This window comes from Neolamprologus brichardi, chromosome 15 (assembly GCF_056152115.1).
Source record: "Neolamprologus brichardi isolate AB-2024 chromosome 15, ASM5615211v1, whole genome shotgun sequence".
NCBI classification, from domain to species: domain Eukaryota; kingdom Metazoa; phylum Chordata; class Actinopteri; order Cichliformes; family Cichlidae; genus Neolamprologus; species Neolamprologus brichardi.
Genome location: NC_142118.1, coordinates 4,204,532 through 4,224,828, shown reverse-complemented (window position 1 = coordinate 4,224,828; position 20,297 = coordinate 4,204,532). Strand labels below are relative to the sequence as shown.

The following is a 20,297-nucleotide window of genomic DNA, read 5'->3' as shown; positions in this document are numbered from 1 at the left end:
GCCAAACATTAAGGCTTTCTGAAGAGGACTTCAGGACGGCTTTAATTTGATGTCATAAATACAGTTATATATATTAAATATCTCTGCCCAGAAACTCCTGAGTGTAGGGCAAGACCAGAAAAGGTGACCAAGGGTTCCTTCCATTGCTTTGCATCTGTCACACAAAGACAAAATAGATGGAAAAATGCTGCCGAGCTTTGTTTTAGAAAAATGCAAACGATGAAGGACCTTGAACTGTATAAGTTGTAGTCTGGCATTAACAGAGCGTTCTTTAGTCTTCTTCAACCCATGGGCCCACAAAGCATCCGATATGTCTACTTCCAAGTCCTTAATCCAAGCATCCTTGATGTGGTTTGTAGGTGCAAGTGTAAAAAGTGTAGTAAACTGGCTTATTAGGTGTTTGGAAGTGGGATTTTTAATCAAATAATCATAAAAGTCACTATGAGCAGGGGCCTTATCCAGATGGGCGAAGGGGTTTTTAACAAAATTCCTCATTTGTAAGTATCTAAATAAATGAGCAGAGGGGAGCATAAATTTTGATTGCAACTGAGCAAATGAAACAATTGTCGATGTAGAGGTCCTTAATAGTGTTAAGACCTAATTCTGACCAAAGCTTAAACACGCCAGGTGAAAAAGAAAGGTTTTCAGTTATGGGAGCAAAAATGGATAGGTCTGGAAGGCACAAAGGACCCCTAACTTGCTTTAAGATCCTAAGAGAATGACCTAGGACAAGACAGTACACAGTTTAGCATTGTCTTGCTGAAATATGCAAAGCCTTCCCTGAAAAGGACTTCATCTAGATCCTAGATCTAGATCTTCATCCGGCAGGTTTTAGGTATTTTACAAAATAAATTAAAACCTCAGATTTTTTTATGACCACAGAAGATTCTTCCACTTTGTCTCAGTCCATTTTAAAACATCTTTGAGCCGGTGAAGAGAGCAGCATTTCTGAATCATGTTCACATATAGTACGGCTTCTTCTTCACACAATAGAGCTTTAACCTGCGACTGTGCATGCCACGATGAACTGCGTTCCAAGACAGTGATTTCTGGAAGTGTTTCTGAGCCCATGCTTTGATATTAATGACTTGACTCTGTTTTTGATTCAAATTTTCAGTACTTTATATTTAGGAACATTATTCTGAAATGATTTCTACACTTTGTAGACAGTTTTCTGCAGACTGGTGAACCTCTGCCCATTTTTACTTCTGAGAAACCTTTTACTCCCAATCATGTTACTGACCTGTTACGAGTTAACCGAGTTACAAAATGTTCCCGAAGCGGATTCTTTGTAGTACCACTTACTTACCCATCCAAACCTTTTAAAAAATGAGCTAACATTTTTCATGACATAGTAAAATGTCTTAGTTTAAACATGTGACATATTTCCTATGTTTGTTTGTTTTTTTAAATTTGGGTTTTACGTTATTTTGAAACACAGAAATGAAGCAGAAATATTGCAAGATTATAAAATTAAAATCCACACTGATTTTTCTGTTGATTTGGCATCCTTAATAATTCCTAGTGACTGAGCTCCAGTCTTTGGCCAGAAGACTTCTGTTAATGCCTGCTTACAAAACAAAACACATGTAAATGAATAAGCATACAGCACCAGGAAGTATACAGTGGGGCAAAAAAGTATTTAGTCAGCCACCGATTGTGCAAGTTCCCCCACTTAAAATGATGACAGAGGTCAGTAATTTGCACCAGAGGTACACTTCAACTGTGAGAGACAGAATGTGAAAAAAAAATCCATGAATTCACATGGTAGGATTTGTAAAGAATTTATTCGTAAATCAGGGTGGAAAATAAGTATTTGGTCAATAACAAAAATACAACTCAATACTTTGTAACATAACCTTTGTTGGCAATAACAGAGGTCAAACGTTTACTATAGGTCTTTACCAGGTTTGCACACACAGTAGCTGGTATTTTGGCCCATTCCTCCATGCAGATCTTCTCAAGAGCAGTGATGTTTTGGGGCTGTCGCCGAGCAACACGGACTTTCAACTCCCGCCACAGATTTTCTATGGGGTTGAGGTCTGGAGACTGGCTAGGCCACTCCAGGACTTTCAAATGCTTCTTACGGAGCCACTCCTTTGTTGCCCGGGCGGTGTGTTTTGGATCATTGTCATGTTGGAAGACCCAGCCTCGTTTCATCTTCAAAGTTCTCACTGATGGAAGGAGGTTTTGGCTCAAAATCTCACGATACTTGGCCCCATTCATTCTGTCCTTAACACGGATCAGTCGTCCTGTCCCCTTGGCAGAAAAACAGCCCCATAGCATGATGTTTCCACCCCCATGCTTCACAGTAGGTATGGTGTTCTTGGGATGCAACTCAGTATTCTTCTTCCTCCAAACTCGACGAGTTGAGTTTATACCAAAAAGTTCTACTTTGGTTTCATCTGACCACATGACATTCTCCCAATCCTCTGCTGTATCATCCATGTGCTCTCTGGCAAACTTCAGACGGGCCTGGACATGCACTGGCTTCAGCAGCGGAACACGTCTGGCACTGCGGGATTTGATTCCCTGCCGTTGTAGTGTGTTACTGATGGTGACCTTTGTTACTTTGGTCCCAGCTCTCTGCAGGTCATTCACCAGGTCCCCCCGTGTGGTTCTGGGATCTTTACTCACCGTTCTCATGATCATTTTGACCCCACGGGATGAGATTTTGCGTGGAGCCCCAGATCGAGGGAGATTATCAGTGGTCTTGTATGTCTTCCATTTTCTGATGATTGCTCCCACAGTTGATTTTTTCACACCAAGCTGCTTGCCTATTGTAGATTCACTCTTCCCAGTCTGGTGCAGGTCTACAATTCTTTTCCTGGTGTCCTTCGAAAGCTCTTTGGTCTTGGCCATGGCGGAGTTTGGAGTCTGACTGGTTGAGGCTGTGGACAGGTGTCTTTTATACAGATGATGAGGTCAAACAGGTGCCATTCATACAGGTAACGAGTGGGGGACAGAAAAGCTTCTTACAGAAGACGTTACAGGTCTGTGAGAGCCAGGGATTTTCCTTGTTTGAGGTGACCAAATACTTATTTTCCACCCTGATTTACGAATAAATTCTTTACAAATCCTACCACGTGAATTCATGGATTTTTTTTTCACATTCTGTCTCTCACAGTTGAAGTGTACCTCTGGTGCAAATTACTGACCTCTGTCATCATTTTAAGTGGGGGAACTTGCACAATCGGTGGCTGACTAAATACTTTTTTGCCCCACTGTATGGTGATTTATAACAAGCAGACTGTTGAATGGTGAGAAATACCCTGAAATATTCATTGTGCTGCAGTCACTTTATACTCATTATGATTTCTGTTTCCTTTACTCTTTCATCGGGTCTTCGTGAGCTGCTCATTTCACTTTCCCTCTCAAACCTCTTTTTGATATAGTCGATCCATACAATCCCAGTTAGCCCCTCTAGAAGGTTCATATTTATTTAGTGTCTGGTTTTAAACACACATGGCTGAAGTACATAAGTGCTTTACATACACCTTTATCTCTGACTGAATGTCAGGATCGCACTTATAAGGACGCTTTTCGTTCTGACAATATATTTTCTGATCTGATTGAGACTGCAGCGTTTTCTTACTGTTGCATGGTGTGTTACCTTAATTTGAACACGAGAGGGTGCTTCAGGCTAAATTTTGGCATTGATTATTAAGTCTCGTAGTTAATTGTTCGATGACATGATTTACAAATACGTCTCATACATCCTAATTTGGAAACCAGATCTTCCTTCCTTATATTATAAAAACTTTGTTCGGATCTGGGTGCTGAAAATAATAATAGTGAAACATTTTCACAGTTGTACAAACCTACTTCGCATTTATCATTTAACCCTTGACACACTGCAGTAGTTACACCCTTTTCCACATACTCTACAGTAAAATAGAGCATCTGCATCGGATCGTATTTATAGTTATTTCAGTAATAGGCTATTAGTGTCTGACCATGTAGTAAGACTTCTAATGTTCATCCAGTCTCAGTGAAGACAACCCTGCTTTAAAATGCATCACACCATTAAGTCCATTTAGTACAGTAGTGGATGGGCGTTTCAGAAATATAATTAACTGCTTTCTACAATTTGTTTATATAAAAGTTTGCGTTTTAATTATAATGCCCATGCAGTGTTTAAAGTAAGGTTACACTCTCCAGTGCATACGTCTGAGAGGGTGAGTTTAAAAGGCCACATCATCTGATCCCTCCCTGTCCCAGACTGCCCAAACAGTGAAAAATGATCATCTGCTCTTGACCCAAGGACGTCGAGAAATGCAAATATGCTATCACATATTTGCATTTCAGTTATGCAATTCACGCTTTCGTAGAAAAGGACTTGCCAAAGACACGACTATTTGTTTCTCTCTGTGTGTTTTGGAAATCATTGCCAACTTGTGGGACATCTGTTTTCTCAATAGTCAAGAAGGCGGATTCATGACGCAATTGTCCCATACGTCTCCTCCTATTTAATAGCGGAGCACTTCGTCCTCGTCTAAAAAGCAACTCATATTTTCAAAGAAAATGCTCAGGTTTATCGATTTCAGCTGATGGTATGTTGATACTTCTCAACACTTTTTTTCTATGCGTTGTCATTGTTGTACATATTTTAGTTTGCCGGTGCATTGCAGCAAACTTAAGAAAGTCAGTTGATGTGGCATTGTGGACTTCTCAGAAGCTCCTACGCTTAAGATTTTCTGCAGTGTATTTTTATAAGTTTATATTATTTCTGAGTACATTTGATTGTAAATACTATTTTAAAAAAGACCTCGTGAGAAAAGCGATTTCATTTGAGACATTTTCAGAAATATATTTTACTGCAGTCGACGTGGGCGAGGGTCGAGGTTTTTCTGCCGGTATACCTCATATAATTGCCGTGTTTCTGAAAAGTACGCGAATGCGGCATAGTTGACGCGCCTCAGATCCGGTGCAGGGCGGTATGAACCGGCTTCCCCAAGTAGTCACCGGAAGCCAAATACAAGAAGAGAAAATGATAACAAAATAAAAGTGAATTTTTAATACAATGTCCAAATGTTTTCGATGCAAATGCTAATATTGAAAACATTGCTGATTAGTTTTGTATGTTATTTTCTCTACATTCTGTGTTCCAATACAATAGTCTTAAAGTTTCTTTACATTTGTCACTGTTTTACAACATGTCTTAAAATGCATTTTTTCATTATAATAAAAAAAAGGTGAAAATGTTAATCCAGCGGTACACCAAACATATAAAAAAAATTAAAACACAATGATCATGATAAATTTCGTTCTGGTTCTTTTAGCTATCTCACAACCTCAACACAGGTAAAGCCATCATATTGGACAATGAGATGGAAAAAGTACACAACAGGTTTTAGTAGCATATATTAAAAAAAGTTGTATCTTAATTTTGTGTAATCTAAAGAAATGGATATGTATATATCCAGGAGGACTTTACCAAAGTTCTTCTGGATATAATTTCGTTGACGTTCGGTCTGTAGTTTTACTTTTAAAAATATATCCCGGAAGTCGTATGTGACTTCTGGTCATTTAACGCACGCGTTCCGGATGTTTGCTAAATCCGTTAAACAATGGTGAAGCTTTCATGTCAGTCAGTTAATTCTTAGTAAATCAACACTTAGTTGTGTCTTTAGGGGTTTTGCAAGGTTTCTGTCAGAACAGGGTTATATTTTCAGTGAGTGTTTTGTTTTCTCTTGAGGTAAAGCTTCCTGTCTATCTGGTGCTTGTTTCTCTGCACAGAGATGGGTGTTGTTGGATCGGCTGTTCAGATTAGCTTTCGCTTAGACCGACAGCTGTCAGCGGGATAGGCGAAGTGTGTTTTCCGCGGGCTCTCCTTACGCGTGGGTGTCAGGAGCCGATACAGAGGTGCCAAGACTTAGAAAGGTAGTCGCTTCTGTTTGTATTTTCCTACTTTTCGGATTTTTAACGATGTTTTTGTGACACAATTTCTGTTAACACATAAGCTAGATTAATGTGCATTTTACGTGGAGTTAACGCGCTAACTGTTGCTAATGAGATAAATTGCATTACTATTACTTCTTAGATAATGTAATTTTGATAATGTCGCAAGTTTTTAGCAGACTGTGGCCTCACTTTGAACAGTCCTGTGCTCTGCATGTTTTCTAGCTTTAATTGTATGAGTTGTATTTGTAGTTTAGAATTGCACAAACTAATTCATGGTTATTATCTTACAGCTTGTTTGCGTCACCTATTTTCTGTTTGTTCCCGTGTAAACAATGGAGACCTGTGAGGTGACTTTGGCAATCAGGGGAGAGACATCCCCAGGTATGTCTGATAAACTTGGTGTGACCTATTTTCTCCACGATACTTGTATCAGAAGTCTGATGACTTTGTTTCAGTTTGTAGCCATGCCCCATTCATTTTTTTCTCATAAGGTTTCATCGGGTTCATGGCTTGTTTGGATTTTCCATAGGTGAGGTATTTGCTGTTGTTGGTAGCTGTGAAGCCTTGGGAAGCTGGAGCCACCAAAAAGCTGTGACTCTTCATCCTGTTGGTGGTGATGAGTAAGTTAAACTTTTTTGTGTATATTGTAAATACTTATATACAGGTTGCTCCCCCCCCCCCCCCCCCCCCTTACAGTTTGTGGCCAAGTGTCATTTATAATTACCTTGTCAGAATAAAAAAGTAAGCTGTGTGGGTTTTCTTTCCGTAGATGCATGTGGACTACAACAGTCACTGTGCCTAAAGGTGTTGTTACCCAGTACCGCTATTTCAAAGGCTTCTTTCTAGAGTCCAAGGTGAGCTGCTTTTCATTATTTTATTGTCCCCCATGTGAAAGATTAATTCCCCCGTAGTCATAAAAGATCCACTGAATAGACTAGACTAGCTATTGTTTGTTTTGAAACAAGTTTTGTGGGTCATTGTGGTGTGTGCGATTCTTTGAGACTTAGTATTTTTTTTCTATTGATGTCATTTTCAGCTCATCAGCAGGAAAAAAGAGGAAAAAAAATCCCTGAAGTTCTTCCATATAGCAAAAGTCATTGTAAACCTCAACAGTTTATACCAATTTGTGAGAATAAATATTAGAAAGCATATCAGTTACCCTGGTTTAAGATGGTATCTACACAAACGCTGTGTGACTGCCTGTACGTCTGTGTTTACATTCTCAGAAACATCTGTCAGTGTTGGCCAGCCACAGAAAAACTGCCCAGGTGGCCTCCTCTAATCTAGCAGTGGGCCTTCATTGCGCCTCTAAGCCTCGTGTGTGAAAATAGGCATAGAAAACAAACTGAGAGAGCAGAGATCAAAATTCCTTGGAAGGAAAAAACACCCACTGTGTATGCTTTGCTATAGTTTTTGTTGACTTTGCTTAGCCTAAACATAGAGTGTGTTTTTATGCTTTTTCTAAAGCAGGTGGAGCGCTCTTTGTGTGAGGATGATTTAACCTGATTTTATAATGTGTTTGTACTGTGTTTTTGACAATATGCTATGTAGATAACAGAGTAATCTCTGCAAGCTCACACTTGATGCTTTACTGGTTTAATTTAAGAACAGCTCCCATTTTATGAAGTATGTTTGTTGTTTTTTTTGGTTCTTTGTTTTTGTTTTATCACACTTCAACTCAAGTTACTAATATTATTGTGTTTAAAAAGTCCTAACAGGCAAAAAAAAAAGATTTTAAATAAATGACAAGATGTCTTTAACTAGGTGGTGAACTGACAGCCATTGAGTCTTCTAGGGAGGTTTTTCCTCTAAAAATGTATTGGTATATACATGTTGTTGCTGTTGTGACTGTTACTTAGTTGAAAGAAGATAACATAAACGAAGAAATGTTTCCTTTTTTTACGTCACTAACAAATCCACTTTTCAGATTTCAATCCATGGTGGCTGACTGCCCTTTCTGGGGATCGGAGACTATGCTGGCTCTAATTCCTTTCTCACGGTCTGGTCCAAAGACAGCTTTGAGACCAGACGGAAAAGTAGGTTAATGTGTCTGATTTGAAAACCCTAACATTGTACCAAACATTGGAATTGCAGAGTGCAGGTGGTCCCTGTCAAGTGATAGTCAATATGTGGGAGACCCATCATCGCCCCCGCACGATGAGCCCCACAGGTATAGACCAACAGAAAACTGTTCAAGGTTTGGTTGGGATTGATTAAGTGTGTCATACTCAACCCCCTTTAAACCCCCCATTCTCTATTCTAACAGTTACCTGTAAACACCAGTGTAGAGTCTGTTCAGGCTTATCCTACTGAGGGTTTTGTTGTTTTGGATAACACTCACGCCTGAATTGCCATTTCCACCTGGCTGCAGTGTTTCCTCTTTAAACCATGTCTGCCTGGAGCTTTTTGCCTTTTTGATGCTGTGCGTATGCTTTGGGGAGATATTTGGCGAAAAAGATGTACAATAATCCAGATTTTTTTTTAGAAGTACTGCTTTCTTTGATTTCTGCTTCATAAGCATTGCACTAAAGTAATATCAATGCTTTGCTCATACTAAGTGTTGTAGTTAAATTTTGTTCTGGGGAAAATTGATTTGATTGCTAAGTCAATTCTTCTGATGTTGAGACAAGTCAGAGCAAACCAATGTAGGCCAAAACTTGTTTATTCTAAGTGACAAGTTAAAATAAGATTTAAAATGATATTTATTACAGATCAGTTTGGAAAATTCTCGAATGCTCTGGTTTGATTTGACTTCAACCTTTGTCTCCATGAGATCCCTTTGTCCCATTTTTAATTCTCTTCTCCTTTACTGCAGCAACACACCAGAATATTAATGATGGACAGTTTGGATTTCACAGTAAGTTGGAATTAAAAATGCCCAAAAAGCACACAATAACAAAGTGCAATAACTGCACATAGATTTTTAATTACATTATAGTTCCTTTCTTCAAATGTTATAGCCATCACCAGTTCTGTGGTCAGCATTCATGAGACACAGAGTGGATGTGAAGTCTGATCACATGCTTCCTGTCTGTGTCTTCTTTTTCTGCAGATGGGATAAACTGTGTTGACTCTGGGTGGCTGACATGTCAGACAGAAATTCGCTTACGTCTGCACCATTCTAAGAAGGCTCCAGTGTCCATCACTAAGAAGAAATTCAAGAAGTCTCGCTTCAGGTATTGATTTCACAGAGGCTAAATTTAAAACCAGCTAGAGAAAGTAACAGGGCACAGATCGTTAATGTGCAGGCGTTACCTGATCGATCTTTCACCTGAGTTCAAGAAGTCCTGCATAAGTATCTATAAACGACAGCTGAAATTATAAGCTTTATCATTTGATGCAAAGTGTCTTTACAGTGTGTTTGAATGTGGTTTTATCTGAACTGTTGTACCTGTTTATGCAGGATCAAGTTGACATTAGAGGGCTTTGAGGAAGAGGAAGACGATGAGGAAGAAAACGAGCTCAGTCCTTCATCTTGGCACAAGATGACCACCACTCTGGAAATCAGTATGATTAGTGCCAATGGCTATAAGTCACGCCACTCGCAGCCTGAGTGTGGCTATGCTCTGGAGCTTTCCCAGTGGACTGAGTACAGTATTCACACCATGGACCCAGATAACCTTGAGCTCACATTTGAGTTCTTTGAGGTAATCCTCCTGGGATCACTGTCCCTAATAATTCTGTACATCTGGTAATTGATGGTGAAAGGAAGGGAAAGCAGCACAGCTGGTGTTTATTTAGGTAAATTGAGTTGTGTTGTAGTAATCCAGTGTCTTTGTTAACAGGAGGATCTGAGTGAGCATGTAGTCCAGGGGGACATCCATCCAGGACATGTGGGCACTGCCTGCCTCCTCTCTTCTTCATTTTTGGAGAGTGGCAATGATATTGGAGTAGTCACTCTTCCCATAATGGGACGAAATTTCAGGCAGACCATTGGAAAAGTAAGAGGTAAGTTTTCCTCCTTCCCCCCCCCCCTCAAATATTTATTTATGACAAAATGAGATACAAAATCTACATACATTTATGACCAGCTTGAGCTTCCTTTTACATGTTTGCCAGAATTTATGCATACTGTGAATGTACAAAGATGTTAACTTATTAATTCATTTTAGTGGATTACCTGGTAATCCGACCCATCCAGGGACTGCAGTGTGACATGAGCTCTTCATACACCAAGTACTGGAAAAAGAGAGGTACTTTGGATGTGGGTCACAGGGGAGCAGGCAGCACCCATGCAGCCAAGTGAGTGATGATCTTTCCCTACTACCCGACTTAAAATTAAACATTTGCTGCTTTGTGTTTGTCTTCAGATAATATTCAGATTGTTTTCAAATATGGTTCATCACACATTTTGACATGATGATATAACCATTGACATCCATCATGGAATATTTTATGTGATCTTGTGGATATTTTGTGTTTAACAGGCACCACAGAATCAGAGAAAACACAATAGCCTCGTTTAAAAGTGCTGCTAAGCATGTAAGTCACCAAGAAGATTATTGCATGAGTCAGTACTACTGCCCTGCTATTGCATCTACTAAATTTGTTTTCTTCCTGTATTCACAGGGCGTAGCCTTTGTGGAGTTCGATGTTCACCTCTCCAAGGATGCTGTTCCTATTGTATACCATGACCTGACTTGCTGCATATCCACTAAGAAGGTAAACTATGATTGTAACTGGCTCCTCAGAGCTAATGAGAGAAATTCATAGTAGCACTGCATGATCAGTTTTTCTAAAATGAGCACGAGTCCCATGTCGTGCTAATATTTTGTCTCACACTCAACAGAAAAATGACAAGAACCTGGAACTCATTGAGGTGCCAGTCAAAGACCTGACATATGACCAGCTGCAGCTTTTGAAGGTAATAATGCTGTTCAAGTTAAATCTGTCTGTCACGATTGTGTCAGCTTAGGAATGTCATCAATCAGACAGCTTGACCTATAATTCCTGAGCTATACCTCTGCACAGAAAGGTCAAAGGTCATCAAAGCATATCTTTCCTAACAGTTATAACAGCTGTAGAACAAAAGAAAGTCTGCAAAACTTCTTACAGATGATGGATGGATGCCTGCCTTTCCTCTGCTTCTGTTGTCAACACCAGAATAAAATCAAATGCTCAGTGGAGTAGATCATAGTGAAAAGCTCCTTTTTTTCTGATGTGTATAGATATTCATAGTATCACATTTGAACCAACACTACATTTACCCACCTGTTTGCCTAAAACGGTAACAGGGGGAAAGAGCGAGTTTAAAAAAAAAAAAAAAGTCCTATTGACTGCTTTATTGATCATGCAAGAAACATCATGGTCCCCTGCACTGATGCAGAGGTCAGATTGTTACCTAACAATCATTTAGTAAGACTGCAGGAAAAAAAATCTACCAGCTCGAATTTTGGTGGAATTGATTACATTTTACACTCTGATCAGTTTCTTTAAAACTGTGAAACTTGGTGAAGGATGTTAATGAAAAGTTTTTGGGGCGGGGTTGTTTTTAATTAGTTTGTATTTGTATTTTTGGTTTGTTTATATGTTTTTGTTTTTGTTTTTCACAGCTGGCTCATGTCACTGCAATGAAAGTAAACGATCACAAAGGTGTGCATTTATTTATTTATTTATTCATTCAATACTCACATGATCATGCTAAGACCTTGGTTCAAAGAGTAAAATGGCTTGGTTATGATGTTGTCATCTTTATAGAGATTTTGTTTTGTTGCATGAGGTGTTTAAGATAAGTTATTTTATTTAAGCAATGATTTGTTGTTTTGTACACTGTAGATGACATCCAAGCTTGTTTTGTACATCATCTTGTAAAGATATGTTGAATGTTGAAGATAACTCGTACAATGTAGAGTAATCTGTTTTCGTTTGCTCAGATTTGCTGGATGATGAAGATGAAATTGATGAGCATCAGCCATTCCCCTCGCTCTCACAGGTAAATGACATAATTTGACTGAACCATCTTCTTCTCTTCCTCTTAGTCTGATTTTTATGTCACAGTGTAATAAAGGATTTTGCTCTGTACCTCTCTACAGATCTTCCAAGCTGTTCCTGAAAACGTCGGCTTCAATATTGAGCTCAAGTGGATCTTCCAGATGAAGGTTAATATTCAGAAGTAAAGTCAAAAGTTCAAGACTGTCATTGTCAAAGTAACCTGACGTTGTTGGTGATGCTTTGTATTGACAGGACGGGTCATGGGATGGAAACTTATCATCTTACTTCAACATGAACACCTTTTTGGACATCATCCTGACAGACGTTCTGCAGAAAGGTGGAAAAAGACGCATCGTGTTCTCCTGTTTTGACCCCGACATCTGCACCATGTGAGTGCAAAAGGATTAAAAGGGGCACATGCTAACACTCTTGAGATAAACGGTGTGGTATTCACAAATGCCAAACACTTATATGGGGATGGATAAAGTGTATATTCAGTAGAAATAATTTTTTTTTCTTGAAATTCCTCAGATAGTATTTTTACAAGAGTTGCTTTAAATAAGTTGTTGCTGAAAAATCTCTTTGTTAGGGCACCTTTAGGTAGTTCAGTCTCATAGTAAAGCATGGCTCTGGATGTTTAGCTGCTTGATTCTCCTATTCTCTTACTAGATTAAACTCATGAACAGATGTTGCCCTTCCAGCATTTAGTTATTAATAGGTGCTTTCCAGCAGTTTGTGATATCTGTTTGTGCTTGTCCTTCAGGGTGCGTCATAAGCAGAACAAGTACCCCATCCTCTTCCTCACTCAGGGAATTTCAGACAAGTATCCTGAGATGATGGACATCCGGTGCCAGTCCACTAAAATTGCCATGAGCTTCGCCCAGAGTGAAAATATTCTGGTGAGATACAACCGCGTGCTTTACTACAATGATTAGTCTTCAGGTTTTCAGTGTAATGTTCTTTTTATAAGTGCTACTGAATATGTTGTGTATAGTTAGTCATCTTGAATGTTTCAGTCCGAAGGGCTGAGAGTACTTTAGTGATTCATCCTCAACATTTTATGTAAGATGGTATTTATTTACTTATTTTTTAGGATGGACTGCATTTAATCTAATCTATATATGACTGTCGTTTTCCAGGGAATCAGCGCCCACACAGAAGAGCTGTTAAAGTACCTTAGCTACATTGGGGATGCCCAGTCTAAAGGCTTAGTGGTATTCAGCTGGGGGGATGACAACAATGATCACGAAACCAGAAGGAAGCTGAGAGAGCAGGGAATCGACGGGCTCATCTATGACAGGTAGGCTGCGTTAACCTTGCTTATCTGTGGCTGCCACGTTAATTTATTGTTGCATAGACTATTTCAAGGTTCAAGGTAAGAAGCAATAAGGAAGGACTTGTCTCCTCTTTAGTTGGCCTGTGTTGAAGTTAGTGTATTCTCCTGTTAATTATTGCACACTGCTATATTTGCACTACTCGGTTATGTAATTTGAGACGAGAAACTACACAAGTGTAATCTTACTGGACAAAAGTACAAGTGACAGAAACAAAATCTTGTGTTTGGGTGTGTTTTTGTTTTTCTTTCTTTTTTGTGAGTTTTCCAAGCAGAGTTTCTGAAACCCGATAAAACCAAATTAGTTATTTTTAACTGTTGGTTATCACACTTGGTGCCTGTGGGCTCCTCACTTTGTTGTCATTATGTTCTCTTGGAGCTTGTGATTATGTTACTTGTCAGACTTATAGGATTCACATCGTTAGGCTTGCTTTACGTGTCAGCCGAGTCACAGTATTTCCTCGGTCCAATTGTCCTCTAATAGGAGACCAGTGAATTCCTTTCCGAGCATTTTGCTTTGCGGTTTATTAAGTTTCAGGAATATTATGTTACTGTTGTGTTGTTTCGGGGCTGACTCATTTGGCAGTGCTCTGCACATAAATGATTAACAGATATGTTATATATCTGTATGTTCACACAGATATACACACGTGACTTGTATTGCAGAGTCTGAGTTTGCATTTAGAGCTGTTTTGGTACATGCTGTGTATGTTATCTACACCTGCCACCTACTAATGTAGCATAGCATAGCATCTTTATTTATAACGCACTTTACATCCAGCAATGTTGACCAAAGTGCTACAAATATAAAACAGAGAGGAAACAGTTTAAATTACATATAAAATATCTTAAAATTAAAAATAATCTAATTAATAAGAAAACATATTAAGAGACATCAACAAGTCCTGCTGTGCTAAAAGCCAAGGTAAATAAATGTGTTTTAAGACGTGATTTAAAAACAGATAAGGAAGGTGCCTGTCTAACATGTAAAGGCAACTCATTCCACAATTTTGGTGCTGCCACATCAAACGCCCAATCCCCTCTGAGCTTACGATTAGTCCTGGGCACACTCAGGAGGAGCTGGTCTGCCGACCTGAGGGACCGGGAAGGTATGTATGGATGAAGAAGCTCAGAGAGGTACAGAGGGGCAGCATTGGACAAACATTTAAAAAGAAATAAAAGCAGCTTAAAATGGATCCTAAAATGCACGGGCAGCCAATGAAGTGAATATAAAACTGGGGTGATATGCTCATATCTACGAGTGCCATCGTATCATTAACATTGTCGCAGTGGCAGTACAAGTTACATCTTGTATAATGTTTAATTGATACTAGTTGGTTAATGTGAAGACTTGAAAGTCTTGATTAAAAGGAAGCTCCTTTTAATCATCACCTAGAAAGGAACAAAATCATTATTTTATCCACTCTACAAATATGCTATCTGTGAATTGTAACTCACTAAATGAGCTACTAACTTCTACAGTAAAGAAACCAACACTGATAATATAGTAAAGTACACACAAAGTATCTGAAACACCTGCTTGCTAAATATTAAATATCACTTTGTACTCCACACTCTGTTGTGTTTCTGCTCTGGCTGAGACTGTAGGGTATTTCAGAGGCCTTTCAGCTTTATCAGGGATTATTGCATTTCAAGGTCCTTTTCTTATTACGGAGTACAATACTGAGCTGTTTTCCGGCTTCTTTTTCAGGTTTCCAGAGTTATATAATTCAGTGCCGGGACACATTTTAATTATTTGGTACTGGCGTAGCTTTTGACACAAAAGCTTTGAGTATTCATTGACTAATTTGTGAGTGTAAAATGAATGCACACAATGTGCCAGTGCTGTTACATAAAGCTTGGCTGGAGCTGTAGGCAGGGTGACAGGGTTTTCTCTGGTCTTTCGCAAAGCTGCGTGGTCAGCAGAGCCTGTTTGTTATCAGTTTCAGTTCCATGTCTGACTGTACAATGACAGTGACTCTACATTCCTGTTAGCACTTTCCCCCAGATTTCTGCAAACCCCTGCAGAAAAGACAACAGCCGCGCACACTCTAGTTTGTGTTTTAACACCTGTTTCAACCCATCACAAACCAGTTGACCTCTCCAAGTAGTTGTTGTTGTTATAACTGTGCTTCTTTCTTACAGAATTTCTGAAAGCTTGATTCCATATTTAGACTCAAGTTCTCCAGATCCCCGTAATGTCTCTCTGGTTTCTGGCTGTGTTTTTGTTTATTTCCCCTCTGAACACTCCTTGGCTTGTTTTTGCCCCTTTAAAAATAAAGCTTGAATGAATCTCACTCATTAAAAGCCGAAAGAACAAAAGGATGTTCTCGACAATGATGCAAGACGGTTGACTTATCATCTTTTCCTTCCATATTCCACTTAATGTTCAGGTAGCAGTGGTCTAGTTAATGCTTTGCATTTTTCTAAAATGTAATTGTAATAATCAAAGTTGTTTTGATTGGTCAACTGCCATGTTCATCATTTCCTAGTTTCGTTAGCTGAAAGCGGCTTCACTTCCTTTTTAATAATGCCTGTATTGTTTGGGTATGCTTTGAAAGGCCTCCTTATTACGTGCTTCATTTTAAACTGTACACGGTGGCAGCAAGAGCAAATGGTTTGTTTGGTGCATGAGACGGCACCTCTAGAGGCGTTGGCTTGTGTATGAACTACTTTAACACCTAGTTTTAATCTTATTCGCGTAGTGCTAAAATATGAATGTTGCTTAACACTAAGCCACCTATTAAAGCATGCATACTCACTGTGTAGTTTTAAATAGCTCACAAAGGTACTTTGTCGGGTATAATAGCATTATTCTTCACAAATATGTTCTTTTTTTGTTTGTTTTTTTTGTTTTGTTTTTGCACTTATGGGGCTTGTGGATGATCTGCCTTTACTACAACTCTCTATGTACAAAAGGGCTGATTGCACTGAACCCTCTGTCTTTATTTTGTGAACCTATTTAACAGCATCTTTCATAAAAGGTTGTTAGACTTACATCGCTCAATATGTGATGTTTTCATTGTTATTGGAGTCTCATATCTGACTTCCTTTGAGTGCACATACTTACACAGACATGTCGATAATGATTGTGTCCTACAAAAGGGATCATAGATGCTTTTGTTCATACTTGACCTAATCTGCTTTGGTTCAGAAAGTGAGCCATCCAGTTTTTAATGTATGTATTGCCCATTCACAACAACATCTACTTCATATTGGAAGGAATACCTTATAAGCCACTGGTATGTAACATACCCAGCAGGTTCAAAAACAAAAACTGGGGTCTTCAAAGATTAATGGGATCTAAAATGTTTGCAGAAAAAGGCAGCTTCTCACTCGCAGAATGGTCACCAGTGCAATCATTTCCCTGACCCAAATGAATGCAACAAATCCTGCTGATTGTATTAATGTGGGTGCATGGAAAAAATGAATGTGAATTTCTGTAAAATTCTGACTCTTCTTGATGGTTTAGAGCAGAACAGTATTTTCTGTTGCTTGGTGGAGATTGTTATTAAACTTATGTGAGGAATAGATAAACTAAAGGTTTGTTAGTACTTTTGTCTGTGGATTGTTCTGTGCCATTGATTGTGTTTGTGCCATAATACCAGCATATCGTGTACTCGATACTGTCACTGATCTAACTGCTAGCATGTCTTTTCTTTTTCTTTTTTCCCCCCACAACTAGTATTGGTGAGGACTCAATAGAACAGCCAAACATCTTCCAGATAGAGGAACAACACTCCCTGCAGGAGGTTATTACAGAGACCCTAAAGAGCTCATCTTGTTCCTGCTACTCCATTCCCTGCTCCCTGGCACCATGCATTGCCTCAAAGGACCGTGCTGGAAACATCGAGTCAGACTCAGGTCTCAGCTCCTCATAAATATCCCTAAAACTCTACCTTTCTCTGTACTGTTGCTACACAGACAAACTCAAGAGGACCATGGTAGAAATGGATGACTCTAGAAGGTTTATATCACTAAAACCACTCAGACCACCTTCACTCCACTCCAGTCATTAGCAGGTTTTTGCAGACTGTCGTTTAGCTTCAGTGAAGTTTTATTGTTTACTTTCTGTTGAACACGTGTATGTTTAGCCAAAAGGTGAAAGCAGCCACAAATGCTTTTCGTTTTTCTCTGACAGACGCCGGCCTGTTTGTATAAGAGCAGTCTGCACAGAGGTTTTCATCATGCTGGAAACGAGGTTAAGCTGAAACCAATGTTACATCTGTTCTATTGAATGCAAAATGCATGTGGTGTTCTTATGTGCGTGTAGCCATGATTTATGGATCCTAAATATCAATAAGTAATAATTTTGAATTTTTTTCTCACAAATTAGTCAGTTGCTGGGTTTATTTTGCATACTATGATGATGTTTAGAGGTTACCATACCACTCTGATCCTCTTTATGATGCCTTCAAACTTCTGTTTATTGACTTGGTAATAAGTAGCCATTATTATTTTGGATACAGCACACTGGATGTACTGTTTTTTTTGATTACTTTTTTTCTCCTTTGTACTTGATTTGAGGTTAAATGGGAAACTGTATTTATTTGCAGTGCACATTTATACCACAGCCTTAAAGGGGGAAAATGCTTATGTTTGCCTTTTTATTTGAACATTACCAATACCTCAATCACCATTGATTACAATAGACTTGAGTTGAGATGCACACACTTCCATACTGTGAATATATTATTGGAATTCACAACACCAATGATGGTTTTTGGGTGGCAGGCTCATTTCTGGTGGATATTACCCTTTTTAGAAGTGTGTAAATCTGTGTTATCGCACAATTTTTAACCACAAAGACTGATGATTGCTGCATGTAACGTCTGTGTATCTGTACAACTGAAAGAATGAAAAGGGTCTAAGATGTAATATAACTACCAGTTCAATATAAATAGATAAAAAAAACAACAACAACAGATGGATACGATGGTTTCTTTGACTTTTGTTTTTCCAAGAAACTTAATGTTTCACATTTTCATAATAGTCACAGTCTAACTAAGAATTTCCATTTGATCTTTTGATTTTAATGGATCTGCATTTTCATTGTACCAAAGCTGCACTGCAATATGACTGAGTCACTGTTACAAAGCTGTAAACTGTAGTTGAAGTGTTCAGCCAGTGTGTAATTACCCTTCACTGGTTTTCCCTTGAAAGTTCCTACTGTAGAAGGTGAATCATAAAAGTCAACAAACGAGTGGCCTGAACTGTTCAATATCAAAATTAATCAGTAATTGTGTTCCGTAGCAGCTTCACTGTTGCCATATCTTATCTATATCTTGACTGTACACATGGCTTTTAATGTATTTTCTCATTTAAGCCATATTGTGTTATTAGAAACTGGTTTAAAATTATGATTATAGTACGAGTACCTTTTCAGAATATTGGTAAACCATGTAAACAATTGCAAAATGCATGAAATTTTTCTTGACGCAAAAACTAAGTTGACTCATGTAGTAATGTCTTTATTGCTTCTGCTTTTTAGATTAGAGTTTCGATTACCAGGTTGCTTGTTACAGATGCAACCAGACTAGTAAAACAAACATTAAATGCAGATAAGAGAGCTGTTCTTAGTGCAATACATTAAAAGGTCAAAGTAAACAGACTCTTGTGAGGTCATGACAAATGCCATTTCCAGGGAGTTGCTCTTTATATGGAGTTAAGTTCAAGACATACTGATACGTTCACTGTTTGTCAGTTTTCCACCAACGTAGCCTGGACTCTTCAGACCTCTCTGCACAAAAAGACTCAACGAGGACCATAAATACTGAGGATACTCAGGAGATTTTATGTCAGCAAGGCTGGTTTAAAGCCTGTCACTGACTCTGATTTCATCCTGGTACAGCCTCACTCTGATTACCAAACAGGCTGGTGAGATAACAGGTTCTGTTCAAACACCACTGTCTGAGTGAGTGGCATTGGGTCACTTACTAGGAAGGCCATTTTGACCACACAGAACCCCCTTGCATCATCTCCATCAGTGCTGTTACCATCAGGCTGGCATAATCGAGTCCCCTTGGCTAAGACAAAGGTCAACAGAGGATCATTTATCCTTCAGCTGTAAATATTTTAAATAATTTTTTTTAAATGATGTTATATCCTTATATTATTACAGACTGATGTTTAACTCTGATGCCCTTTATCAGTGTTTGTGTTACTTGTTTCTATTTAGAGCGGTGTCACAGATGACTTTTCTCTCCGCTGCTTTGTGACAAACAATAAAGTTGTTTCTATTCTCTTGTGCTTTAAGGACACCACCCATGTCCTTAAAGTCCTTCCATATCATCATTATGTTGCAAACGGTGCAGAATTGTAAACAACAGAGCTGGAGCGCATCCTGCTGGACAAACTTTGCAATGACACCATAATCTTTCAGGAAAAAAAAGGGACTTCTTTTTCATCATACCCGGGACAAAACACTTTGCAGATGATATGCTGTTTGTCTGTGGTATGTCAGCATTTTTCAGGCTCTAGAAATAGAAATTCCCTTACATCAGATTACAGCTTAAAGTGTTATTCTGTAATATAAAATATAAAGACAACATATTAACAACTAATAATATATCTAATATACAAATTTTATACTTAATGAGAGTCAGACATATCCAGATAATATAGGGACAGCAAACAGTGCTTACCACACTGACTTCTGCTCTTGTAAGCATTTGAAATATGCGGGCACCAGCTGTTTTCCCACTCTTGCTTGACATACAAGTTGCTGCTGTATGCAGACTTTGATCCACAGATATAGCCTACAGCACTGTGCTTAAGCCTTGATAGAGCCTCGTTTCTTTATATGTTGCTACGGAAACAGGAAATAGGGGCAGCAATTTATGAAAATGTACAAATATCCTTGAAAATAGAGTACATAAGGGAAAGGAATTTGCAGAGTTCCAACAAAGTTGAAAGTCTGTATTTGGTTTGACCACCTTTATTCTTCATCAGATCTCTTAGGGAAGCTTTCTGGTCATTTCTTTAAGTAGTCTGCAGGAATATTTCCCCAGGCTTCTTTGGATGATCTCTGTCGAAATGATCCCACACGGCTTCAGTAATGTTAAGGTCCAGTATGTGTTTTTCTATCCAGATATTTTACTGCATTGGTAGTGAGTTTGGAATTTCATGC

General features: G+C 38.7%; 1 protein-coding gene across 3 annotated transcripts; it reads left to right on the top strand.

Moving 5' to 3' along the window:
* Nucleotides 1–4,406: 4,406 nt before the first annotated feature.
* gpcpd1 (glycerophosphocholine phosphodiesterase 1) lies at nt 4,407–19,421 on the top strand. 3 transcript variants are annotated; one of them, XM_087851819.1, is made up of 21 exons: nt 4,407–4,553; nt 5,740–5,883; nt 6,195–6,285; nt 6,434–6,524; nt 6,674–6,758; nt 7,999–8,074; nt 8,720–8,761; nt 8,957–9,080; nt 9,308–9,551; nt 9,690–9,852; nt 10,017–10,146; nt 10,332–10,386; nt 10,474–10,566; nt 10,694–10,768; nt 11,457–11,496; nt 11,778–11,836; nt 11,937–12,002; nt 12,088–12,224; nt 12,599–12,734; nt 12,975–13,135; nt 16,854–19,421. In XM_087851819.1, exons 3-21 carry the CDS (start codon nt 6,237–6,239, stop codon nt 17,047–17,049), a joined length of 2,022 nt encoding a protein of 673 aa, XP_087707945.1. In that variant the 5' UTR covers nt 4,407–4,553; nt 5,740–5,883; nt 6,195–6,236; the 3' UTR covers nt 17,050–19,421. The 3 variants fall into 3 exon arrangements, with proteins under 3 accessions (XP_087707945.1, XP_087707946.1, XP_087707944.1); XM_087851820.1 differs by lacking the exon at nt 5,740–5,883 and having other exon boundaries at nt 4,422–4,553; XM_087851818.1 differs by lacking the exon at nt 4,407–4,553 and having other exon boundaries at nt 5,516–5,883.
* The last annotated feature ends 876 nt before the right edge of the window (nt 19,422–20,297 follow it).

What these genes read in the sequence shown, in the direction of transcription:
- gpcpd1 (XM_087851819.1), top strand. Translation starts at nt 6,237, where the DNA reads ATGGAGACCTGTGAGGTGACTTTGGCAATCAGGGGAGAGACATCCCCA. An exon ending in GAAAGTAAACGATCACAAAG is followed by an intron (nt 11,497 to 11,777) that starts GTGTGCATTTAT and finishes TCGTTTGCTCAG; the next exon opens with ATTTGCTGGATGATGAAGAT. An exon ending in GACCCCGACATCTGCACCAT is followed by an intron (nt 12,225 to 12,598) that starts GTGAGTGCAAAA and finishes CTTGTCCTTCAG; the next exon opens with GGTGCGTCATAAGCAGAACA.